We start from the raw sequence: 27,633 nt of genomic DNA, 5'->3' as shown, positions 1-27,633 counted from the left end.
ACCTGCGCGGGGGGGCCGCGGGGGGCCGCGGGGTCGGCAGGGTCAGCGGCCCTCGGGCGGTGCGCTCTCGGGAATTGTTTCTCCTCGCCGCTCAGCACCAAGTTCCAGTTCGCGGCTCGTCCCCCGTGAGGCGGCGGCCGGGATGGGGGCGGCGGCGAGGCGGACCGGCCCGCGGGCGCTGCTGCTGCCGCTGGCGCTGGCCGTGGCGTGCGCGGCGCGCAGGTGAGCGCCGCCGGGTGCGGACGGAGGGAGGGAGGCGGGCGCGGGACCGCCCGGCCGCCTCCCTAACCCGCTTGTGCTTCTTCCCGTAGCGCCGACGGGCCCAGCAACATGTCCTACGTGAAGGAGACTGTGGACAGGCTGCTCCAAGGCTACGACATCCGCCTCCGCCCCGACTTCGGAGGTAAGGCGCCCGCGGCCCCGACCCGCGCCCCGGCTCCCCGAGGTCCGCTAACGCCGCCTCCCGCTCCCTCCGCAGGTCCGCCCGTGGATGTGGGCATGCGGATAGAGATCGCCAGCATCGACGTGGTCTCGGAGGTAAACATGGTGAGTGACCCTCGGGCCGGGGCGGTGGAGCCCCAGCGCCTCCCTGCCCGTGCGGGGGCTGCCGGAGCCCCGAGGCCCGCGCTGCAACCTGCCGGGAGCCCGGCTGCGCGGGGGTGCGCGTACCGAGCCGCAGCGATCGCCACGAAATAACCGAGCACGTCGCAGTTGCTAGGAAAAGTTATTTGCGTTTTTAAGATGGTGTTGGCATGCCTGCGGTGGCACTTAGGAAGAGCTCCCTGCCTTGGTCAGAGCACCTGCTGCAGGTTTGAGGTTCTGGGTCTCACTTGCTCTGGTTTGCCCTTTGCGTAGTCAGCAGCTGCTGTCGGAAACGCTGGAGTTTCTTGAGCTGTAGCAGCAGATGGCCAGATGTGCATGTTTTCATTTTAAGTTATTTAAAGAGTTAGTTCATTTTGCACACTAGTAGCCTTGAGCAAAAGGTGTAAAGAGAAAAAGGAGTTCTAGAAAACGCTCTCTTTCTTGTAGAAGGAGAAAAACACTGTAGAATAAGTACATAAGGATGTTTCCAGCTATCAAAATCAGAAGTCTCGTAGCTACAGGTGTGAAACATACTGCATTTGATTTCATTTCTCCTGCAGGAAGGAATGCTAATAGACAAGCAGGCTTAAAGAGCAAAAATGTGACTCTTCAGTGCCTGCCTCATTTGACAGCTTTTTCCCAGAAGAAAACAATAAATCAGTTGCAAGTTTGAACGTTACACAAAATCATGTTGAATTAGTCAGTGTCATGGGCATTTTGCTCTCACTTGCTTATGTTTGATTTCGCATGAATCTAAGATGCTTTCTGTACATAGGGGAACACCTTTTTAGTTAAAAGAAGCTTAGAAACCTTACATTTCCATCCTGATTAGCAGTTTATTTCACTAGGTGATATTTGCCCATTCAAAGTAATTTACCCAAGAGTGGGGATTTCTTTGTTGGTATATTAGTTAATAGCAGTCATTAAAACAATCTCTTCATAGATTTTTTTTTTTTGTTTTGTTTTCATACTTAGTTTTTTTCCATTGTTTTTTTTATATATATATCACAGCTTCTGTTTCTGTGTAACTGTTATATTTGCTTATGAATATGCATGGTAGAGTGGGGAGGAAACAAAATTTGTCAGGTTGTGTGTAGCATACCAAGCTCTACAGACTGCTAATGCCACACAAAAACATTTTGCAAGTTTCAGCTCCTGGTGTTCCTGTTGCTGTGTTGTACTTTTAGGGAGGAACATGGTACAGACCACACAGATAGGGCAGAGTAAACAGAACACAGACCTTATCAAAATAGTCAAAGAACAAATCTACTCCAATTCCAAACTATTTCTACTACCCTGTAATGGAATTACACCCGGAAAAAGCTGAACAGAGCAAACACCAAAATACCTTTTCTGAAAAGTCCAGAATTTACCTTGTAAAGTCTTAACATCTGAAATACTGTTAATCTGTAGGGGAGTGGATGTGACAGTTTCCAATGGCAATCTCACAGGGCATTAATTGCATTGCACCAGCTCACAGCATTTCTTAGTTGCATCCTGTACCTGTCAAAACTTTCTTCTCCATTCTAACACTTGCACAGCCTCTGGGAAAGAAAAGTTATATGCAAGATGGATTCTTTGAATGATCTCTGTGTGTAGGGGGGCAGCTTGACTAAAGCTGGTCAAAAAGTAAGAAAATGTTTTCATTTCATAAAATGCCACATCTCACAGCAGAAGGAAGCAACCAGTTGTAGCTGTAGCCATAGTCCATTCCTGAAGGCAAAACATTCTGAATCAGTTTGAGATGGCTTTCCCATATCACAAGTACTACCTGTACATACCTGTATCTAGAGTGTTCTGTGTTGCTAGAGACTGTCTGCCTGGTTTTGGACAATGATCAGTAATTTCATCCATCATTGCAAAAACAAGGGAGTCGATATCTTGGCTTAAGAAAAGGTTTTTTTACCTAGTAAAATAATATTTTGTTCTAGTACTTTTTTTTTATTTCTGAGAAATCACAGCCTTGAGATGCTTGATGCAGTCATATGCAAGTCATTCATCTTCTTTTAAACTGTGTCTTTTAGATTTCTTAAAAAAAGAGCTACTGTTCTGTGGCTTCAGAGCCAGAAATGTTTTTCAGAAGATCGTTATTTATAGCATCCTTCAGCTATAGGGCAGTTTTGTTGCTGAAGGAAACTGGGATAGTAGCCGGGAGAGCAACACTCTCATTATGTGAAGTCCTCCTGGCAAGAGGGTCTGGTTGGATCCCCCAGAGTTCAGTCAGTCTCACCCTATCTCTATTGGAGGGAGTTGTCTTATCTCTTGGCTTTCCACAGGAACATGAAGCCTTATATCCAGAGTGACGGAGACACATATCCCCAATCATGGTGGCCACAGAGTTAAATTTTGTGTTCCAGTATAAATGTATAAATGAGAGTAAAAATTATATATATGTATAGAGAGAGAAAGGCAGTGAAGGAGGTGTTCTCCTTTGGTGTGCTGGCTGAGATATGGTCATGGCTGTAGACTGTCTGCCATGTCAACAGGCTGATTTGTATGTCCAAGTAAATCTAGTTCTTGGGTAAAAAGTTGAAATATTGTTATGAATGGATGATGTGGGTTTAAGTAAGTCCCTGCCTTTTGCCCAGGCCTCTGGCAGTAGGCAGTCACATTGTTGGGGTGGCCAGCACCTCAAGACCCACTCTCATTTTTAAGTTCTTTAATAATGGCTGATTCTATCTAGTATAGAATGAATTATTTATTTAATAGACACAAAACTAACAGGCATAAGACTTAAGACAGACTATTACTACACAGGATTAAGACAAAAAGAGGCAAATAGTATTATACACACAGGATTAAAGGTACCTATTTATTTTACAGCTAGTGAGGAAATAATATAACTTACGATCCAGTGATTCTTACCATCCAGTTCCTGATGGAGTACATATGGAAATCCTTTCCCTCAATTCCCAGGAAAGTAACCACAGAATCTGTGTCCAGGCTCTGGGCAGAAGTCTTGCATGCCTTCAGGGCATCTGGGTAGAAGGCTTCTCAGGGTGTGTGTAGGAGACTTCTGCCTCTGTAATAAACTGTAGTACTTTTATAGTGTAAAAACAGGCCTTTTGGTCACCTATGTTTTATCTCTTCCCACATCTGTTAAGATGGCAGACCTTTTGGTGCCAGGAGATGATACTTGTTGGGCCTTGCCTGCCTGGGTTATCTCTCCTGTCTGCACTGGCCACCTGTGGTGGGGAGAGGGGTGATATGCCCTGCCACAGATATAGGCAATAGAATTATTTTGAATTCTGTGAGCACCAGTAAGTGTCTGTTCAAGCAGCTTGGCTGGTCGTAGTGGCTTGTTCTAATCTACTAGACTATTGTGAAATACTATACTCAGTTAATGAACCAAGACTTACACAGTCTTGTTTTTCTCTGTTCTGGTTTTTCTCTGTTAGCACTCAGTCCTCATCTCCTCAGCTCATTAAATAGCATTGTTTTATAGCTGCTTGGTAGTTCAATAATACTGTGGTGAGCTGCCATATTAACTTCTACGGAATAATTAATTGAAGCATCTATTCTTACGACTCTCCCATTTGACATCAGAGATGTTGTCTTATGTTGATTTTTGCAACTGAAGAGCTTGTCATGCATCAAACAAGCAGGAGAAGTAGAATATAAACATCCTAGTGAGCACTGCCCAGTTCTAACCATGCTTTCTCCCTAATATACTGTGATATATAAGTTTTAGTTTAGTTTTCCATCTGATTTTCACAGCCTTGCTACAGCAACTGCAAGCATTCCCTTACAAAGGTACAAGGTGACCCTTCTCCTTGTCTCAGTTAATGACCGTTCAGCTAACTTTCATTCATGACAGAGTTCCTTAAGTATAATAGAAGTTTACATAAATATAGAGTTCATTAAGAACCATGCTATTACTAGATTGTTAAGCTGCTGTGATGTCTGGTTTACTCTGATGCCTTTATGTGGTTAGCAGAAGGTGCTGCTTGTATATCAAGAATAAACATGGGTAGAATGATTGGCAGTAATTAGTGTCATGCTTCAGGGCAAACAAACAAATAATGTATTGCTCTGTCTACTAGGAAACAGTCGAGAGGAGTAGCTGGACTCTCAAAAAAATCATGATGTATGATGTCATTTTCTCTAAAATGTGTTCCTTACTGAAAAAAAGGTGGTCAAACCTTTATAGTAGGCAAAAGATGTCATGTACATGTCCTAAAGTTTAAAAAAAACAGTGCATATGATAAAGAACCTTTTATAGAGTAGTTAAAAAAGACACCAAAGAGGAAAAAAAGAAAAAAGACCTCTATTTTATATTTGGAACACTATTCCTGACCTACCATACTGATTTCACACTGATGATGTAGTTTCTGTGATTGCAGACTGAAGGTTTCATGTCCCAGCAAAAAGAAGTTAAAGAAAACATGGAAAGAACGTATTATTCTTTAGCTTCTCTAAACTTGTATTCAAGCCTTTTATATTTATGTGATCTCCCAAATAAGCCACAAATCTTGCTGAGAATTTGTATATCTTTTATGCTGTCAACATCCCAACCTGCTGGGTAACATCTTTTTGCCCCAGAAAGAATTTAATTTAGCTTAAACCACTCACTTTTTGTATCCTTTTGGTAAAGTTGATAATTTAAAAAGCCAACTGCATAAAAATGTATGTATATATTATGTATGTGTGTGTACTGCAGATTGAGAAAGACTTAAGCTGTATTTACTAACATAGCCAGAGTTTCACGCATCTTATTCCTCCTTCCTGTCTTGATTAAGTATCTGAGAATTTAGCATGGCGGCTGTTGTGAATCTCGACATCAGAAATAAATCCTGGGGAACCAAATTGGCTCTCTGCATCAGAGCAGCCAAGTCCCATTTTTTGTAATCATAAGTCTTGTTCATATAGAACTAAAACGTCAAAAATTCCTTTAGCCCCAGCCAGTGTGGCAACACAAATGATAATAAATGGTCCTTGGTCTAAATATATTTACCTGAAGATATTCATACAGATTAAACTGATTTTTTTTTTCTGAAAAGTCATAAAGCTTAATAGTTATTAATGAAAATTTACTTAGCTGTAGTGCAGAAGAAGAAAGGAGAAATACTTTTTTGTTATATGGCAACTATCCTAAAGAGCATGGAGGACATGCAAAAGCACTTTAATAGGAATGTTCAGTAACCGATTTTTTTTTTTTTCAGCAAATACAGAAAAACTAATCAAGTAATAATACATAAAGGCCAGATCATTTCATCACTGCCTATTCCAAACAGGAGTAATTATATTATAAAGAGTGAAACATGGAATGAATGTAGAAATGGGCAGCTTGAGGTTAAACGACTGTGTCACTCTTAGTGGATGTTTTCTTGGATTGTTTTTCATTTGACAAGAATAAGCATTCCTTCAAAAAAAGTGATGAATAGGCAAAAATTGTAAAGCAGTAATGTAAATGTTGCTTCATATGATCCAGAAATCAGATGCATCTTAATTTTTCAAATGTCGAACAAACTTGAGGCCAGCTTCAGGGCTGATATAAACTGTAGTCCAGATTTTCTTTTTAGGCTGACAGGCACAGTACTCTTCTGATTTCAAGGCTTAAACAAACTAGCTATGAATGCCCTTTAGAAAATACATATTTTTTTTGTCTAATGTTAAACTCACGGTTCCCCACAAGTGCAACTCTCCTGACTCCCACAATCTACGGTTAATCAATCATATCACAGTGGTGCCTGTGAAATTAGAGGGGTGACACCCTGCCCTTTTGTAGTGGAAGTTTTAGCACCCAGTTCAAGGTATGTAGGATTTCACTAAATAAGGGGTATGCCTGCAAAGAGATAGGCTTTTTAGTTGTATGGAAGGGAAGATGAAAGGATTTCCCCAGCCCTGCCTGTTTGTGCACCTGCATCAAACAACATGGCTGTGCTGTGACTGCTGGAAACATCCAGCTGATCTGTTAATGTGCACAAGTCCCACAGTTCAGTGGTACAAACCTTTTGAAATATTCACAGTCCCAAATAGTCAACAATTAACACCAGGAGACCCATTCCCCAAAATTAACTTCTTTCAAAAAAAAGAAAAAGAAATCCATAAAATTAAATTTCATGTTTCTCTTCTTGTGCACAGGACAGGGTAAGTGCTTAATGAAAAGCTTTCGCGTTTTCCACAACTGCATTTCCCTTTTACTTCTGATTTTGGATTTTACATCTGACTTCTGAAAGAGAATATCAGAATGTTCCAAACTAAGCATTTTTCTTCATAAGGAAATTCAAAGCATACATTTCAAATGTCTGCAGAACTTAGTCTTTTTTTTTTTAATCAGCTTTACTTTGTACTCTATTGTCTGAAAAGTTCCATACCTCCTCTAGGCCATAATAATCATCTACCAACTGCAGCTCAATACAGACCTGGAGCTGAAGCTGTGCAACCAAGAGAGGGAACACTCGTACTGTCAGATGGAGGAACCTCAGTGGAGGAACAGCAACAACCTCAGTAGCTGTTACCAGAAAGACCTGTTTGTGTTCATAGGATGCCGAGTACTCTGACAACAGCTGAAACTGTTAAATCAAAGCCAGAGATTGCCTTCATTTAGAAGTATCCGCAGCTGATGTGTTTTGTTGATCACGGTATTCCGAACAGCAGCTGCTTGGGAGAATTCTCTATGGTTTCTCATCTCCCATCCATCTTAAGTGTGCTGTACTTCAAAACATCAGTAAAGGCTGAAAAAACAACTATAAGGTCTTCTGGCAGGTGGTGAAAACGTCCAAGATGGCTACCTGAAGATTTTATACTTTAATGCTCTTTGAGACTCCTTATTTTCTTCTAGAAAGAGAACCCAGGATCTCAAGGTATGCACTATCATCCTTGTAGAATTCTCTCATGTTAAAAAATGCCTGTAACTGTGGTAGTGCTCCAAAAAACATATTAGAATGAAATTATTTCCACCCCAAAGGCTAAACTACTGCAAATATGTTCACAAGGAAATTGGTCGTAAGAGTCACTGGATAATCCAGCAGAATAACACCAGGTAATGCGGTGTGTTTGATTCTTTAAGCAGTAACTTTGTATTAAGATTTACGTGGGATGGAATATGTAGACCAGATTTCTTGCCTATCAACTTTTACAGTAACCTTTCAGGATTAAAAGGTTGCTTTTGGCCAAAGCAGTGTAACACTGAGGTTGGTTGCATCCTCTGCTGGGGCAAATCCTTAATGGTTCATGTCACGAACCAAGGAAAGATGATGTAACAGAAAGGTAATTTAAAAGATTCAAAGGCAGCTTCTAGAAAGCTGCATTATCACTCAGACATCCACCTTATAACAAGATTGACTTGTATGGTTTTAAATGCTCACATTACAGTACATAGTTTCAAAGCAAAGATTAATGATTTCAGACTGCCAAACTTAATTAAAAGTTGGAATAAATGTTCTCCATTAGAACTCATCAATCCATTTGACTGAGATGGAAGAATTTCAGTCATGTCTTTTTTAATTGCTTGTAGAAAGAACTGAAGAGTTAGCAAAATTAAAACTGTTGAAACAGATAAACGGTGTCTAAATATTATGCAGGATCTTAATCATATTAAAAGAGGAGTGCAGTTAATTTCCCAGCATATTTTTAACCTGAAGAGCCTCCTAAGTGTAACTGAAGTAACATGAGTGGCAGGTAGATATGTTCGTGCTTCTGTATCTCAGGAGCTTCTGTAAGTACTCATTATTGCAGTGCACCAAGGACTCCTGTCCCATCCAGGTGGACTAGATGCTGATAGTCCCATGTTTTCAATGAATATGCTCACAGATAAAATTTCTTACCACTAAAATGAAGTACATATTAGCTCCACCAGCTCAGCAGTTTACTCAGCAGCTTGCAGGAGCAGTTCAGCTCTCCAGTTTATATAATTTGTAAACCTTTATTTATTTCCAATTTTCTGTGTTGTTGCTCTTCAACAGCATGAGAGAATAACGAAGCCTGGAATGATACCCTCCTATCCTGTGTTCTTCCATTATGATTTATCCTTTCTTTAACCAGTGGTTTATTTGTAAGCCAGTAACTGATCAAAATAATACCACTGGTCAAGGAGAGAAATGGAGGAGGTTCGGAGGCTTCATTTGTATTAGTGCATTTCACAGGCAGTGCAGCTTTGTCACTGGTTTCCTATGGAGGGAACAAAGCATGAGATTGACATCCACCTGTAAATTCTGAGTTTGTTTTAGCTACTGCACCAGGACCAACTGGGGGGGAAAAAAGTTTCAGAACATCAGTTACATGCTGGGAGTGAAATCTGTAATGCTCGACAGTCTTCACAACTTGTTCAATGCTCCATGTATTCCTAAACTAATAGGAAGCAAATACACTGTCATTTTGGTGTCAATTGGAAATGAATTCTGAATATAGATCTTTTCAGTTCCCACTGTCAAGAGAAATGAGTTTCTTTTTCAGAAGCACACTAAGGGTGTGAATTTTTGATACATTAAAGATTATTTACATTCCAGATAATACATTCTTTCTTTTTAGTTATTCCTAGTAGAAACTCAGAGTTAAGTACAGAGCAGATGATGAGAAGGAGTAGCACATATCAGGAAAATATAATGACAAAACATAACGAAGTACTAACCACTTACAGCCATTGTCTTGACTCTTCTCACCAATGTGACATGGTCTATCAGGGAAAGTTGATCTTTGGAAATTTCTACGTTGGATCAATTCAGTGAACCAATTCCAAATATGAAGCTAAAAATTCTTCCTGTTTTGGGAGTGTCTTATCCCAATGGCCATTTCATCCCTACAGTGCTGAAAATTTACCATAACGTGAATCTTTCCTTTTTCCCTTCCCAGAACCCTGTAATTCTAAATGCAGTTTTCACAGTTCTGCCTTTTAGATCACACCAGGGAAATACCACTGCCAGAGACAAAATAGGGAGATACGGCCCATGTCCGACCAGTGTAGTTCTCTGGGTTTGATCTCCTCAATTTCTCACTGGAACAGGGATGTTTTTAAAGTAATACTGCTCTAACCCCTTAGAAGAGGAATAGGTAAGAGGAGACACAAGAGGAGTCAAAAGTATTCTCATGAATGATGTGATACTGCACTGTCACCCTTGGTCTCTGGACATTTTGCAGTGTGACGTGTGTACAATATTGTTATACTGTCCACTAGGAAACACAATGGATTTGAATTTATCATCTTTTAGTGTCTTCAAAGCAGCTGTAAGCACTCCAGTTAGTCAAAGAACAGACATTAAATATATCCTGAGAATTACTTTTTAAAGGGTATTAATATTAATTCTTCAACTCATTATTAGGAGTGAGTGCAGCACTGGCAAAGAGTAGCAGAACAGCCAGCAGTGCTCTCAGTGCCCTCAGGTGTTTTCATTTCACATCTGCAGAAGCCAGAAGCATTTAAAATGAGAGCTCATCTCCTGAACTGCCTTCTTCTCTCAGAAGGTAACACAAAACAAAGGTCCATCCAGGAACACTGCTCATTAAGGTGTCCAGTTTAAAAGTAGGTTTCCTTTCCCAGAAGGAAAGAGAAAAGTAACTTCCTTTTTTTTTCCCCCCCAATTTGTTTACAAGTCACTTCTTCTCTTGAAGTAAAAGTCATGCTTATTCCCGCCCTCCTCCCACAGCAGGGTAGCTGTTAAGCCACTATCTTATTGGAAACAAACACTTGAAAAAAAAATAAGTTAAATAATAATAGGCAGATGATTCTGACCTATTACTCAGGCAAGCTTATTACCTGGGTTTATTGTGGAACCTGATGGTTTCAGTGACTTTTGCACAGCTTCTGTTTGGAAATCCAGGCAACAGTGGTGCTCCAGATCATAGAGAACAAGTAAGTGGAAGAGGCGCTGCTGGGGACAACCTGTTGTGCCAGGGAATAGCGTCAGGGCCTGACTCGGCAGGACAGGACTGCTGGCTCAGCAGGACCCCGCTGATCTCACTGCTGCTCTGCAGGGCCCATCGGGTCAAGCTGCTGTCAGGACAGATGGCTAATTCTTTTCAACAGATTTGAAACAGCAATACCGTGGTTTAGATTATTTTTTATAGTACTATATATAACCTTTTACAGTGCAGTCAACATTTTTTATGAATTACATATTTGGTTTCTTTTCCCAAGGATGTTTGTGGGGCTAGAAGGAACTTGAAATAAAGCAATTGTTGTGCTGGTTTTTTCTCATCCAAGTGATTACAGTAATGAAGAATTCAGCACAGTCTTATGGAAAGGAATTAAAAAATATGGAGCTCTGTACTTAAAACATTACAAATCTATTAAATTCATTAGTATGGATAATTTTGCAATTTTTAGCCAAAAAAAATGGGAAGTCAGTATTCCATGTGACTTCCAGTAAACAGAAGTGATCATTACAACACATTGCAATATCCAGGAACTCTGGAGCAAGAAGCTGGACAAACTTTATGCAACAGTAAGCCAAACACAATTTTGAACTAATACACTTTGGTTTAAATACTTGAGTCATCTTTTGTAGAAATTCTACGGAAGAAAAATATATTTGACATCTTGGTAGGAGAAAAGATTCTTCCCCTTTATTAGCTGTTCTTCCACTGAATATCAGCTCCAAAGGCCTCCTCTGGAGTATGTGGAGCATTGAAGTGCTTGGCTCACCTTGTTCTTTGATTAGGTTCCTCTGAAATCAATGAAGATGCATCAGTAATGAATCAAACCAACCTTATTCAAGATGATTATACTTTCCTGCAGTAACTGCATTTTCTTGGAAAAATTCTGCCTGTAACATTTGTAAATTCAAGACAAAATAAACTGTTCTGAATACACACAGACATCAAGAAAAAACTTTTTTAAATGCTTAATTTTTATGATGATGCCTCTGAGAAGCAAAATGCAAAAAAGAATTAAAATGAGCAAGTGAGAAAAAGAAGAAGTCTGTTACCCTTACAGGAATATATTCTCTGTCATTGCAGAGTCTTGGCTTGCAGACAGCTTGGTTTTCCTTGCAGCTTTTTTACAATTTTCTGCTGCTATATTCATGCATCTTAGCCTAGTGTTTAAATTAGAGGTTGGAGCAACCCCCAGTATTAACACAGGCTGGGGGATGAACAGATCCAAAGCAGCCCTGCCAAGGAGGACTTAGGGGTGCCGGTGAGTGAGAGGCTGGACATGACCCAGCCATGTGCACTCACAGCCCAGAAAGCCAAACGTGTCCTGGGCTGCATCCAGAGCACCGTGGGCAGCAGGGCCAGGGAGGGGATTCTGCCCCTCTGCTCTGCTCTGGTGAGACCCCACCTGGAACCCTGCATCCACCTCTGGGGTCCCAGCACGGGAAGGACATGGACCTGCTGGAGCAAGTCCAGAAGAGGACACCAAGATGATGAGAGGGAAGGAGCAGCTCTCTTGTGAGGAAAGGGTGAGAGAATTGGGTTTGTTCGACCCCAGGAGAAGACTCCAGGGTGACCTAATTGCAGCCTTGCAGTCCCTAAAGCAGCCTACAAGAAAGATGGAGGAGGACTTTTTACAAGGGCATGTAGTGACAGGACAATGATTAATGGCTTTAAACAAAAAGAGAGTAGGTTTAGATTAGATATTAGGAAGAGATTTCTTACTGTGAGGGTGGTGAGGCCCTGGTACAGGTTGCCCAGAGAAGTTGTGGATGCCCCATCCCTGGAAGCATTTGATGCCGGGTTGGATGTAGCTGTGAGAAACCTGGTCTAGTGAAAGCTGTCCCTGTCCATAGCAGGGGGGTTGGAACTAGATGATCTTGTCCCTTCCAGCCATAACCATTCTGTGATGGTATAATTTAAACGTTCTTATAAGAAGCTGTCAGTCTTTCTGACAGTAATCTGAGACCTCAGTCTTCTTTGTTTCCACTGGAGCTGAGCCAGCTCCACTGGAAACAAAATGAATATGAACATCTACCTATGCATCATCTTTTTTCTTACTCACACCCACAACCACATTATCAGAATGGCATGCACGTTTTAAAAGTCACAAGTGGGACTCTCTTCTGTTCTTTGTAGGTAGCAATCAATTTCCTTTGATTTTATTTGTATATTTGACTTTAAAATAAATCAAAAATAGATCCAGAGTAGGAGCTTTGAATTTTGTACTGAAACTGGGGAAGTGTGTGGATGTTAACGCCTCTTCCTCCTGTGGGTGTTAATGCCTTCCTTCCTCCTTCCACAACAGTCATTGTAGTGGCAGAACAAAGCTGTGAGTGGAGGTACTTTTTCCAAAGGAAAAGGCAGTGATTCAGGTGTCTGGGTCATGCTCATAAAGTGTTTTGGAGGCCTGGAGTGTCTTAGATTTCACTCTTGTGTTCAGCAGGAGATCAGTGCCTACAGGGGTTATATGGTGTTTGCTTTATGGAAGGAAAGAGTCTCAGGGGAGAGATGTTAAGTGGAACCAAAGTGTAAATTTCTGTCCTTACATGGATTTTTTTGACTGGTTGGTTTGTTTCAATTTCTCTGGCCCTCAGTTGCTTCTCTGTTAAGATTTCTACCTTACAAGGGTATTACGGGAATTAAATGCATTGCATGAGCGTTCATTTGGACAGTGAGCAAGTTTCTGCACACTCAGGTGGAAAGAAAAGGCTTACAGCCTGCAGCTAAAAAAGAATATATCCCGTGACCTGTAATTTCAACACAGCATCGTGGGTTATGACCCAGCTGGTCTGTTCCTACATCTCTGCAAGAATACTCCTGCAGTCCTGGCAGGAATTTATTTCTTACTTACCTAGTGAGAAATCCCAAGAAAGCACAAAATGTTGCATAGTAATTACATTTTCCTCAGTGGTATTGCTGAATGACATATTGTGATATATCAAGAGGCAACTGTGAATTTAGCTTCAGTCATCACAGTAGACTTTGCCCAATATGGTAGGTTTCCAGATGAACGTAGTGTGAATGTAAGAATAAAGAGAAGTTTCTGAATACCACACAGCATCACGCCTACTTTGTCAGCATTAGCTTTCAAAGCACATACGATTCTGGCTTGGGAAATCTTCATGTATTCATTATTTATTTAGCTTACATATTCACTCTAATATTTAAGAATATATTGTTGGCAGGTGGTTTCACAGAAGACAGTAATGATAGTCACTTGTCAGAAGAATCAGACATCAAAATATGAAGCTTTCTCTTTCTTTCTGTTTAGTGTTTGATGCCACTAAATGCCTGTTTCTTGTGATTAACAGAACAGGTAAGCAACTTGCATGATTTTTCTGTTAGTAAGGCTATTTAACCTTACTGAATTTCAGAACAGTATTCTCCCAGTTTTTGGAACATGATAACAACATGAAAAAGCAGAAAGCTTTGCTAATCATTAAAGAGGTGGCAGATTTTCACTTTTATCCCTTTGTGATCATACTGTCTTTTGCAAGATACTGCAAGGCTGGCGTGTGGGGAGGAGAAACAATAAAGACTGGCACAAATCTGCTTTTCAGTTCACACTCTTACCAGGGTAGTTAGCATAAGCAGAAATTCCCCTCTGTGGGAAATATATTTTTCTTTAGGTGTTTGTGGAAGAGTTTTAGTGCACCCTAACAAACAATAGCCCTCATGCAAAGTGTGTGGCTGATAAATGAAAATGGTCTTCCCAAGCCTGCCATTCTTGTTACTAGAGTGGACACTTACTTCACTGGGTGTTCTGTCAGTGCCAGGCCCAATGCGCCCTTGGACAAAAACTCTCTCTGTAGCAACCCTGCATTGCAGTTTCAGCCCTTTGGCCTCTTGGTAAGTCGTGTCTTACGCTGGGAGGAACACATTTAAAGTCAGCCATCCCTGAGGGGTACAAGAAGGTGGATACTCAGTTCCTGGGTAGATGAGGAGGTCAGTTACTTCAATTACAAAGCACTGCTACTGATATGCTGTAATGAGAATTGAGTGCAGTAGTGCCAAATATCTTCAGTCGTTATCAGTCTGTTCACCAGAGGGGTAATGCAGGTTGCTTGAAGTGACAAAGAGGAAAGTTTTCCTCCCTCCTCTAAACAATTTGTTTGAAGTATCCTAATCTCTCTCTCTATTAATCCTATCATACAAAGTCTGTGCTGGTATTTCTTCAAGGTTAGGGGGCTAAAGTTAGGCAGTATGAAGACATTGACAAAGATTTTTTTTTTCCCCTCCTTCATAATATGTTACTCCTTAAATTCAAAGGAAGGAGCACTTTTTTTGCTCAGCAGTTCTTAGTCTCATGATTCAAGCATTACCACATTACCAAACCAGTTGCACAAGTAATTTAAAGACATCTAAAAACTGTATGGATATTAGTGTGGTTTGGTGCATAAAATTGCTTCTTGGACTCATTCTTTTGGCCATGTCTCTCTGAGAAAGACCAATCAAAGGCGGTATAAGGTAATGTGGCTGGTGTGTGCCAACTGGAAATTTTCATGCACTTGACAAGAAGTCCCAATAACTGAGTGTTATAGCTGCTTAAAGATACTGAATGAATAACAGGACCTAAAAATGACAAGATATTTAGATCCATGTCAAAACCTGATACATTTGTTAAGAGTGTTAATTGTGAAATGAGGGAAGTTATCTTACCTACTCCATCCACTGAGTGAGGAGAATCCTGCCCTTCACTGTGTATTTACTGTTCTTACTCCAAGCCAGTCTGAAAGACTCCAGAAGCTAAAATCAGAACACAGTTGAGCAGTCCTTCCCTATCTCAGTCAGGGGGTTCCCCTAGACTCCAAGACATTATTTCTCATCCATTCATTTGATTACTTTTGTATCACGTATCCCAGTATCTGCTCCTTTCATGAAAGGAAAGGAGTCATTTTGTCTCCTTGGTTTTACATTCCACAGTGCTTTTTTTTTCCTCAAGTTTTTCTCTGATACAGTACCTTTAAAATCAATGGCCATTTTACTTACTTTCAAGTTAATAAAACGGCACATCATACGCCATTGCAAGTACCAGCCTGTGTAAGGATCTGCCTTGGGTAGGCTGCAGGTGCATGCTTCACTATGTTCCTGCTTCCTAGGTGTATTTTCAGACATCACTGAGAAAACTTAACTGATGTGTAAAGCCGTTACACATCATAGGAGTAGTCCATTTCGGAGACACACTTTTCACTACACATTGATGTTGGATCAGAACCCTTGCTCACCAACACTATTGTAAGTTGGCAGTAACTAGTCTGAAGTGAATGAATCATATTCAGATGAAAGAAAGAGGACAAGCAGACAAACTGTATTTTCAAAAGCCAACTTCTGCATATGTATGCATTCCAGAACAAAGCATCTTTCAGATGTTGGATGGAAAGTAATTTCAATGCCGTGTATTATTCCCAAATCTCCTAATTTTCCTGTAGTTTTTGTTCCTTACAGCACACCTCTACTGGTTTTTTATACTATCAATAGTATTTTATTAATTCTGTTTTCATGCCTGTTCTTACAACTAAGCAATCTTACCTGAATGTACCTGCATCCTGTTTATTTTAATATCTGACTTCCTGCATTTGCTCAACTTCCTGGTTGTCATCCTGGAAAATGATATATATTAATTTGTTTGTGAAAAGAGCTGGGAGTAAGCAGGTTCAAGATACTTTGCTGGCATAGATTATTTCTCAAAGAGTTCCTAAGTACTCTTGACTGAAGTAAGTTTGGAACCAACATCTTTGAGATAAGGATGTAGATAAAAGGCTTTGACCACTCAGCCTGGGCATTATTACAGACCTGAAACAATCAAATTCCTGGAGAGAGTATATTTTCCACACTATGAATCCTAGTAGATGGGCAACTTCTATATTGCTTTCCATGTCAGTGCCAAGAATGAATTTTCATGCAAGGCTGAGTGAAAATATGGTGCAATAAGATAAGTAAACACATTTTTTTAGAGTCAACAATCCAGCTCATTTTCTAAGGGTTGGCTTTTCCACTGAATATGCAGCAGTAGGCTATCACCAAATGCTTTTTTTTCATATTCAGTGTCATCTGACACATAAGATATGCACAACAGGGCAGTCAAGCTGAAAGTTCACAGGGTGTCTGATTCATTGTCATGAAGGTGAGCAAACAGAATATCTGCATGGCAGATGTGAAGGGGGACTTCTGGTATCTTCTAGGAAGATACCCAGCTGGAGTTTACTTATGGACTTGCTGAAATTAGCCTGCACTTTCAGAGTTGTTCAGATGGCATTCCATGCTTTAACTGGTTCCAGGGAGAACACTGACATTTTAAAATGGCACTGGAAGCAAGAAAAGCAAATAGTGTGTGTGCCTTCAGTCCAGACAGCAAGGCATACCTTAGACCCAGGTCAAGAACAGTGCTTAGAAAGAAACCAAAACCATTGTCTTTCCAGCATGTTTCTGAGTTTGGTGAGGGTGGGCAGTGTGTTTCCCTGAAGTGGATTATAAGCATCAGGCAAGAATATGTTTCTCACCTTAGCAGGGAGTGATATAATACCTTGATAGCAGACACGGGCAATTTCTCAGTTTCTTTGTAGTCGTGATATGCCCAAACAGTCTTATTGACAAGTTGAGTTCACAGAGTCAAGTGATAAAAGTGTATCAGAGGATGAGCGAAATGCATTTCAGAAAGGATCAGCAGAAAACATGTAATTATATGATAATGATGTACCTAGAGCATGCCAGACTGAAATACAAATACTAGATGGTGTATTGTATTTATCATAGTACAATCAAATTTTTTTTTAAATTTTTTAAATAATTACATTTTTCATTAAAGTAAAATACGGTTTCTGAGCAATAAAATCTCTCAGAAGAGACTACATGTTAAAAATTAAATACAAAACAATTGGTTTTTTGTCCGTCTCTGTTAACAGATTAAATCTTTCCTATCTAGATATCTGCAAGCATAATATAATCTAAAGAGAAATACAAAATGTAATTTAACTTTATTTTTTTAATTTAATTTTTTAAATTTAATTTTATTTTCTGAAATGTTTTGCTGTCTGTATTTAGCTGGATGGGAAAAGCTGGCCAAGAAAATTTCCCTTTAAAAGAGAGCTCTCCGCATTCTGCTGTCCCATGGCTCCCATCTCTTGTCCTCATTCCTTGCTGTAGCTCAAATGACAAAAAACCAGAACTGGTGTTTCAATAACCAGTGCTAGAGGTGTTTGTACAGGTAGCTGCATAACTAGGGATTTGAGTAGGAGGATTTGGGCAGAAGTACGGTGGGGAAAACACTGTCTTGAAAAATGCTTCCTAAATTCCTTTATTTATTTAGTGATTATCATTAACATAAAGGTCCACAAAAGGCCTAGGTTATGCTAGGGACTTGGCATTAACACTGGAAAATGGAATGGAATAATCTAAAGCGTCTCTTTACTCCTCACTGCTAAATAGACCGAGCAAAAGCAAAATTCACAGAAATCTTCACAAAGATGACAATCAATCCTGTAGTGCTCTACCATGATTGTGAACAGATGTTATTATATTTGGAACTGAAACAAATTCCTGGCTCTACTCTGTAGCCTCCTTGCTCCAGAAAGTGTTTTGTAAACCAGACAGTATCAACAACTGAGCATGATATTAAGCAGTGTTGTGAAATTTAGCTTTCCTACTGTTTCTACACACAGATACAAAATTTTTAAAATGTAATCAAAATACTGTGATTCAGTTTCTATATAATCAAAATACTATGACTCAGTTTCTGTCTCCCTTTAGAGTGTTCCATGGAAAATATCTAATTCCCTTGGTGAACAAAACAGTAAATGAAAACACAGTCCAGTGCAGAAATCCAAATTTTATCCTGAAGATTTTATAAACCATTCTTCCTATACCTGTGGCAGCCATTGTTTCTTTCTGTTACCCATGTTTTCATATGGGTATTATTGGTTTTCCTGTAGGAACCTTTGGAGTCCTCTTCACTTGGCATTTGCTGCTAACGAATTGTCAGTGTACAAAAATCTGTTGCAAAAAATACTTCAAAACCCATTAATCTTTCCCTTGCTTTCCATTACAAGTACTTGCATCTGTTGGAATACAATAGTTGACCAGCAGCAGGAGAACTATATGTATATTGCACTCTCCAAGCAAAACAACCTTTAAAAATAAGATATTTGAAAAAAAAGTAACTTCCAAAAGTGGTATGAATGCCTGGCCACAGTTATTTAAACATTTATTTAGTCAAAATTATGAGTCAGGCAGAGAAATGTTTCCTGGTAACAAGAAACTGCACAGGACAGTAATCAAGGACATCATATATAAAGTTGTTAGGGATCATGTAAAAGGCAGTGGTGTTCTTCCCTCAACCAGGGCTAGAAAGGAAAGCTGTTCCTTGGCTGTGATTCTAGATGGCCTGATTCAGTTCCTAAATCAGCCGTAGAGTTGCTGTTCTGTTTTATGTAGCGATATTATTTTCTTCTGCGGAAGGTCTGAGCTTTTCAACATGACCAGTTATAGCAACATCCATCAGATTTATTACTAAAATACTGGATGATATTTTATGATAATTCTGATTTCATTTTAAAATAAGAATTACCTAAATTAATTTCACAGCATAAGAATTAGAGTCACAAAGAAGGATTTATTTCTCTCTATGGTATATTTCTGCATCTGTATTTTTATGTTTTCTTAGGTGACTGATTTGCTTTCAGCATTTTCAGATCATGGAGGAGTTTCTTTGAATGCTCGTAATTCAAGCTCCTAATCACTTGAGAATTAATTTTTGCTGAAACAGCTGGGAGAAAAAAAGTGGTTAAGAGGATTATTTTATGAGAGAAAGTGCCTACAAAAATGCATTTTCCATAAAAATTTTCTTCTGTCCTGTTGATTATAAGCCTGAGAGTTAAACTAACTATATCTACTGGACTTGCACATGTTAGAAAAAAAAAAGGGGGGGGGGGAGTTTTATGGTGTCTCCCAAGTCTTTAACTGTTTTGTCTTTTCTATAAATTTCTGTAATCTGTAAACTGATTATAGAACAGCAAGAAAAAAAGCAATTTTGTTTTCACTGAGTGTGTCTGACATGTTTGTCAAATCAGTGATATAATTTGTTTCTATGCTGGGCTGCAGAGAGACAACTGTTTTTTTATTTTCTTTTCCATTATTCATCCATTCTGGAATGAAAACAACTGGAAGCAATATCAAGTAAAAATCCTTCCTGAATTAAACCAAGGGGAGGCTGGCCAACATGGACGGAGAAGGGCAAGATCTTTTGGTACAGCACTTAGTTACAGGGTTGTCTTGCATTTACTTTTAGTTCCTCTGGGAACTTCTCTGGGAAGTTCTCCCAGTGTAGACTACTGTTTGGTTCAGAATATCTGAAAATACAGAATATAGTATAATGATGAAGACTGGAGGGAAGGACATGAAAGAGATTCAGAGTTGTTTATCACTTTTGTAAATTTTGACATTTCAGGAATACTGGGCTTCCCTGTCTCTACATTGCTGTAAATTTTTTTTGTTCCTTTCCCCATTACGTTGTTCTTGGTCAAATAGTAGGTTCATCCACTCGTTTTGTTCAGCTTGCAAAAAACTCTGCTTCTCCATTACAGTAGTATTGGAAGGTTAGTTGTGAAGAAGAAACAGAAGGAACATTTAACACTTCAGTTTTTCAGGGGCGTTCCTTTGGAGATTGCCAGCAAGGCGAAGTATTGTACAAACAAACACAAATAGCTCATAAAGGAAAATAAATAAATAAAACAAACTCTGTGACTGGGGGTTCCCCTTTGCTGTGCAGGATATTGTCTGTCAGTAATCATTCCAGAGTGCAGCCATTAAGTTCAGTGTTTCCTTTGTGTTCAAATCTGAGGAATTTTCTAGCTGTCTGTAAATCTGCCATTGGGTAAAAAGCACAAATGGTATTACTCAATATCTGTACAGATCTTCTCATAACCTGTGACATAGATCAAGTCTTTTGGCACGCTTTTCTACATTAGAGCCATCAGCATCTTTCAATACCTTTGATAACCAAAGATGCGATTATTAAAAGGTGCCTTTTAAAGGTATTGAAGTAATTTGTTAAAGGTGTCAGAGAGCATTTGAAGTAATTTGTTAAACCGTGTCAGAGAGTATTCGCTCACTGTCTAACCAGCATCTCTTCGGAGCAAGTAGGAGTTGCTCTCTTCTCTCTATTCAGTATGACTGTTCAAAAATAATTCAAAATTTAGCACAAATATTTGAAGAATCAAAGCACACTGTTTTTTCAACCTGTTTGAAGTCTCTAAATCTCTTCAGATTTAGCTCTGTCACTCATTCAGTGTTTGGACTGTAGTCCAGACAAAGAGTAGGAACAGCAAAGACCAGTTCAGAAATAGAAAGAGCTGTAATCAAATTCCCAATCCCATTCTAGTGGTAACAGCCTCAGCAGGACTTAATTCTCCAACATAAATCAAGAATAACTCCACTTATATTATACCAGGAGGTTGTACCAATGACGGAGAAATCATTGTCAAGGTTAAGAACTATAGTAACAAAATACTGGCTTCTGTAGCATGTCAAAGGCTTAGATAATGCTGATGCTATTTTATGATGCTGCTTTTATCAATACAGCTATGAACTAAACACTAGGGAGAAAAAAGAACACACTTGCTATGCTTGAGATACTCTTTTCCTGAAAAGGTTTCTAAATAAAATAGAACAAGGGCAGTACTTTAATATTCGTAGCCCAGTTAAGACGGTATGACAATATATTTGGGTAATGAAAATTTATAGTCTATTAATTGAAAAAAAAGTGGTTTCAGGTAAATTTCTTAAAGCTTAAAAATTACCTGTGTTGAAAAAAGAAGGATTATTAAAAAAAAAATCACATTAACCAATCAACTACATTTTTGAAAACCAATAAAAACTTCAAACAGAAACTTTATGACTCTCTGACTGAAAAAAAAAATAATACTGCCTTGACTAAAGAGAGACAAAAAAGGAAGTGATTAGAGGCTGAGAATTTATATTCCAAGTTTTAGTTCGATGGTTGTATTGTAAACTCCTCAGATTCATTATGTTCACACTGCCAAGAATGACTAATGTAGTAGACGAGAATTGCTCTAATCTATTATTGTTGGCTGGAAGTAATTCTTTTAATTCAAAGAACTAATGACATTTACTAGTATTGCCATGCCACTTTATTGCAGCTTTGAAAATAGATGGGAATACTCAGTGGTGTGGTATTCTAAACAGACTAAATTTAGAGCATTGTTCCCTGCTCTTTCCACTCTTTGTTTCATGAGCACAAATCTCAATAGCAGCACTTTGTGTCAGGCCTGTAGTGGTGCAATTCAGTAGGTGGGGTGGCATGTTGGGGAGGATGAAAGTTTGGTAAGGTATGTAGGCTTGGCAGAAAGGTCTGTGAATGTAGAAGCTGGGGATGAGGTAGAAATGAAAGCAAGTTTTGATATAGAATAAAGGATGTTTTGCTGAAACAGTGATCGCTGAGTAACTGAGAAGGTGAAGGTTGGAGATGAGTTGGAAGGAGATTTTTAGGAGCAGGACAAAGGTATGTGACTACAAACAAAGACATGTTTTTCACCAAGTAAATGAGTCTCAAGAAGAGCGTAAGGCAATAGAAAACATGTCTTTACCAAAAAGAGAGATATCGCAGGCAAACAAGAAATGTTGATGTAGCAAGAAGAAAGGTCTAAGAATTTTCCACTGTAAGCTTAAATTGTAACTTGCTTACTCTTGTGATTGGATAATAATGACTATAATACGGTGATGGTAGTAGCTATGATAGGCTATAGGCAAATGTAAAGGTATTGTGTATGGTGCTTATTGGTTGTTATGTGTTAAGATACTCTGCAAAGAAAAGTATAAAATGCTTTGTAACTTGATCAGAAAGGGGCTTCAGGTATGCCTACAGCTGGAGCTGGCAGCTGTAGGGCTGGCTCTGGATACCCACTCCCTGAAATGCTGTAACTTCGCCTATGCAATAAACAGCTTTCAAGAGAGCCATCTGAAGTCCAGACATCCTTCGTGAAACTTTCTCCTATAGTGGCACCTTGAATTAACGACTCTGCAGCATACCTGGAGAATGTGAGGTGTCCAGGACAGTGATGGGTCACCCTGTGATGGAGTACAAGATGATCATCAAGCTAATCCCTTTCCAGGCTTGTATTTTCACATCGTGCAGGGCAAAATGAAGATACTGGTTTTAGTCTGAAAGCAGGGAAGCCAGTCTTGCAGCACTGTGCCCAAAATAATTAGTCCAGACTCAGCAGGGATTATTAATCTGACCTTGGCATCCAGAAATACAGCTGTATCATTTCTCTTTCAGTACAGACATGGGTCAGAAGCGGTTTAGGTTGCCTGTACCAAGAATTGAAGCAAAAGACTCACATGCACAAAATTAAAGCATAGGGTCAGCTCACTCAGCCTAACTTAGCCAGACAGAAGTTGTCTTCCTAACTGAATGCTCATGGTGTGGCCATGCAAACCAGATGTTCTTCCCAGAGGAGAAAGGTACAGCACTGTTGTCTTTTCACTTGGCTCCCTTTGGGCTTGAGCAGTTGTGCGAAACACAGTTTCTGTGTTCTAGAGTAACTGATTCCATGCCTCCTTGAGGAATGATCTGAACAAAGTTACCCTGGTGCAGTGCTAAGTTGCTCCTGTAGAAGTAGTTGCATGTTTTGAAGCAAGAAGACATGAGGTGTAATGTATCTGAGGTCCTGCCCTGCCTCCATAAATGCCTAATATTAAAACCACACTAATACTAGATTAAAATGTTCGCATGTGCAGTTCTGGTGAGAATTCTCTTTCCCCAGGAGTTAAGCAGTAAACTTACAAAATAGGAATGTATGAAAACTCACAATTAAAATGTTCTTTTCATTGCCTTGGCAGGGAATAAGGACTGGACATACTCCCCTGTCAAGGGGGGCTTCTTCCCCTGTCTAGAAATCTATGTAGTTCTATGCAAGAACCTGTATTACAAATTTTCAGTACACATTTGCATGACCACATTTTCAGCAGAGGTAAGAATAACAAATTATCTCTAAATCATAAAGATAATTTTTATTAAGAGAAACAGTATATTTCTCAGTATTTTTTACAGTGAAGTAAAACCCCCCCTAGAAAGATAAAAGAAGCCTGCTTAGAAGATAATCTGGATATTTGAAGTCCCTCTGTACCAAATGTGCAGACAGGCTTTATTTTTCAGATGACAAATTTCTTAATATGAAGTCCCTTCTCAAAGGTATTAAAATCTAGCAGCAATACAGCAGTAGCCATAAGGGTTATAAACAGGAATCTGTCTAGTCATAAATAATTTGTTACCTTTCTCTGGTCTTGTAGCAAATTCATCATCAAAATACATGGTATGTGTAATTGTAACTGAAATACACTCGACAGCTCTGCATGAGTGGTTGTACTGGGAAGTGCAGACCAGAGCACATGCAGCATCCTGCTCCTTTGTGACTGCACGTGCTAAAAAAGAGTGGAAGGCAGGAAGTCAGTAGTTCCACTGCATCACAAAATGATTCCCAGCTGGTGCAATATATGGGAACATAACAGTTATTCCTTATTGGCTTGTGGTTCCCAGACAGAACAGGTTAAAACAGAGCTCTGAGAGCTGTGGTTAGTGATGGCAAAGGCTCAAGCAAAATAAGTGTTTACCTAAACTAATCAACTGCTGGACACAGGAAATTTGTAAGGGTAAGCACAGGAGGGAAATCCTGTAGTTCTCGCAGCAGTGACCCCAACTCTGCTCCAGGTTCAGGCCCTCTTCCCAAAACAACTGATTCGAGTGCCCTCTCCCCAAGCATCCCTGAATGCAGTTTCCTCTTTCAATGCACCCCTGGTTCTGCTGTGCTTGCCCGTGTTGCCACTGAAGGGAAAGGCTCCACAGCTAAAGCTGCTTTGGTAGGAGGGAGAGGCAGTTGGCAACCTTCTCTTCACATTCCTCTAGACAGCAGGGCACAGTGTGGGTACATGAGCCCAGCACTGGCAGGGAAAGCAGCTGCTTTAGATGTAACTGAATACACAAACAGACACAAGTGTCAGAAAAGGAAGCTTGTTCAGCCTTTGCTTTCAACCCACGCAGGTAGATGCTGCCTGACAGAGCCACACGCTTGTGGCTGTGAAACTGAATTTTGTCTGAATTAGTGAGTTATTTTATCTTATCCTCAAGGCAGTAAATTTATTTGTGTTTGTACTGATACGAAACCTGCAACCCACTGAGTATATGGGTGGATACTAACCAGCTCATGCTGCATCTTCCGTGTACTTTTCACAACAGAAGACTGCAGATCCTGACACAGCATGCTTTGCCACAAGGAGAATCTGTTTGCTATCATTGCACATGTCCTCCGCAGTTTGTAAGACGTGATTTCACTGCGCTGAATCCGTAAGGAACAAGGAGCACTTGCATATCAAATAAGCTTAAGTTTCCTACACTTGAATTTCCATATAGCGTATCCTCTAACCCCAGGTCTTCTCACTCACTGTTTCTGGCTAGTGTAACGGTTAACTGTGAGGGAACAAGAACACTCTCAGATTCATCCTAGCAGAGTTACTTCAGTTTCCAAAAGAGAAATTTGCGGAAGAACCTAGAGCCTGAACCGATCCTTCCATCTGCAATTCCAGGAAGGCAGCATCTATCTAGAGGGTTAGGCTTGGATTCGAATAGAGAATTTGCTGCAGGTGTTAATGATTTAAAAATAGCTTTATTTTTTACATCAGTTCTCTCATTTTTTCTGCTACCTTGTAGCAGGTTGGGTTTTAACCAGGTGGAAACACCAATTTAGTGTAGTGGTTTGGTCCAAACGACTCATTACTGTTTATCCTCTGTGAGATAAGAATTAGGAGAAATGCAAAGCAGGCACCAAACTTGAAAGAATATAAAGAAGTTTATTAACAGACCTAAAAGAAGAAAAAAAAATCATACCACACCTTCAGAACTCTTCTCCTCCCCCCACCTTCCTCCCTCCTCCCACTGACAATGTAAAAAGACAACCCTTGAGATGTTCAGTCTGTTTACCACTGCCATGATAACCTTGTTTAGTCCATTTAGGAAGAGGAGTCTCTCTTGCTCATGCTATGAAAACATTATCACAATGAGCCAGCCGCCCACTTCCAAATACCTTTTTCAGTCCATTTAGGAAGAAGAGTCTCTCTGCTCGCGATGGGAGTCCCTTCCCCTGACTTGCAGCTTTTCCCACAACTGCTTTCGGGGGTCCACTCTTGAAGGTTTTTGGGGTACAATTTTAAGGTTGAGCCATCCAGAAACAAAAGTTCTCGTCACCCATCTCTGGGAGCATTTCATCTCTAAGAACAGAAGCCCTTCTCCTTCCCTGGGAGCAAAGGGTCTTCCTCATCTTCATCTTTAGGACTATCTCTGGGAGCATCTCTAGGAACTGAGGTTTTCTCCTTTCCCATTTGGAGCAAAAGTCCTCATCGCTTCCATCTCTCCCTGTTCAAACTTCTCATGAAATTACAGCTGCGTCAGCATCTGCCTATCTCAGGGCAGGTGCTTTTGCTCACAAGTACAAGTTGAACACTCCACACCCCATATCTTCATGAAATTACAACGGGATACTCTGATATATCATAGCTTCACAACAGAATTTCAGCTTTAAGCATCTCCTCTTTCTCTTCCCTCAGGTTTTCAGCTCTTCACAGCAAGAAAAGCATTAATCTCACCTCGGCCTTGCAGCTGGAATGTGGCTTATCGCAGTGGAGAGGGGGGAGAGCCGAGCCGCTCCGGCTGCCCACGGCAAGGCAGTGGGGGGGGGTTCCATGGCTGGAACAGGTCCATCGGCTCCAGGATGGCCGTGGCGTGGCCCGGCCCGGCCTGGCCCAAGCAGGGCCTGGCCGGGCCCGCTGGCCCCCACACGGGGCCTGCAGCCACCTGTCCCAGCACTGGAAAGAAGAGAGAGCTGTGGGGGGCAGTTTGTCTATTCTTAAGTGTGAATCACAGAGGCGGTCACAACTTCAAGTGGCATAAAGAATTATCCATATTCAAACTGGCCAGCTGATAGGTTCTGTCAGGTCATAGAGAAAGCTGTAAGAAGAACATCACTTCCAAGACTATGCTTGCTAACCTATGACAACCTGAAAAAACCTTTTCAGATTATTGAAGAGAAATTATGAAGGCCTAAAATGTATAAACTAATCTGCTCACTGTAAGCCTTGTTTGTGTTCCACCAAGGTAGAAATTTTCAGGTCAGAGCACAGCCCCATAGGTGTTAGGAATCTGGTCCAAATCATAATCTAAGCTCATTTTTACTGTCATAAGAGAAAGAAATGTCTGCCCAACAAGTTATCGATCAATTCATTGTCATTTTAAGATGCATAAAGTGTCTGTCAAAGGTGTGGTGAAAAATTCTTCTTCTGTTAAGTGAAATGACACTTCAAATAAAGAGAAAAAATATTTATTAAATGAGGGGGACAATTTAGGTGAGATAGTGAGCAGGGGGAAAAATTAAATCAAGAATCAACAATAAAATATGTCAATAAGCCAGGGTAATTGAATCAGTCGTAAATGTTATTAGACATTTTTCTCCATTCCCAGTATGAAGCAGAGTGAGTGGCTATAACAAAGCTCTGTTTGGAGATACTCTCCAGTTCCATATTTACCATCTGGAAATGGCATGACAGAAACACACTGATGTGCATTTAAACACACACCCACCCACACAGTCAGTGGTCCCAGTTACATAAGAGTATAAAGCAATTAAAGCCTCCTGGAAATGAATGATGTTGTTTATTGCAGCTAATTTCATGCCTCCTTCTTACATGCAGTCCTTCTTACAACCACAGCCTTGGTGTGCCCAGACCCTTCCCTGTGCTGGGAGGAGGCATTTCATGCCGTGGCTTCAAGTCCTTTTGGTCCCAACGGTGCAGCCAGAGAATGAACAGGAGCACAGTAATACTTCTCCTGTCTATGCACTCAACTTCTCAAGCATGGAAATAGAGTCAAGGGAAGATGAAACAAATGACACTGATTTCAGATGTTGTCAGTCTTAATTTGTAGACGTAATTTGTGTAATTAAGTCATAGAAGCACTAGGTCTTAGGGGCATCTGATGCCATCAGACTTGCACTGATGAGTTAAAAAATAAGATACTGTTTTTCTGTGTGCATTTCAAATTAAAATTACTTTCAGCTGAAGAAAACTTCATCATTCAAGTCTTATGGGGCTGAAATTTGAAGGCATGGTGGCAGTTTAGAGACTCACAATAGCACACAAATTATAAAAAGGCAGAAACTATGTAATTTTCTGTAAAAA

The 27,633-nt window shown here is 40.2% G+C and overlaps 1 protein-coding gene across 10 annotated transcripts in view; it reads left to right on the top strand.

Annotated features, from left to right (window-relative positions):
• Nucleotides 1-72: 72 nt before the first annotated feature.
• GABRB1 (gamma-aminobutyric acid type A receptor subunit beta1) overlaps nucleotides 73-27,633 on the top strand; it is a 128,087-nt gene continuing 100,526 nt past the window's right edge. For 5 of the 10 annotated variants that reach the window (XR_006020467.1, XR_006020468.1, XR_006020469.1 and 2 more), the window contains exons 1-3: nucleotides 82-222; nucleotides 312-403; nucleotides 479-546. Coding sequence is in view for 5 of the 10 variants with exons in the window: in XM_042052963.1 (XP_041908897.1) it covers nucleotides 143-222; nucleotides 312-403; nucleotides 479-546 (240 nt within the window). In the remaining 5 variants the exon portion in view is untranslated. Of the gene's footprint in view, nucleotides 223-311; nucleotides 404-478; nucleotides 547-27,633 lie in introns of those variants that run through there. The other 5 variants (XM_042052971.1, XM_042052970.1, XM_042052968.1 and 2 more) reach the window with 3 other exon arrangements.

The sequence above is a fragment of the Corvus kubaryi genome, unplaced genomic scaffold (assembly GCF_017639235.1).
Source record: "Corvus kubaryi isolate FWS band 111438036 unplaced genomic scaffold, C.kubaryi_AGA036_p1.0 split1-131, whole genome shotgun sequence".
Classification (NCBI taxonomy): Eukaryota; Metazoa; Chordata; class Aves; order Passeriformes; family Corvidae; genus Corvus; species Corvus kubaryi.
This window is presented reverse-complemented; position numbering and strand designations above follow the sequence as displayed.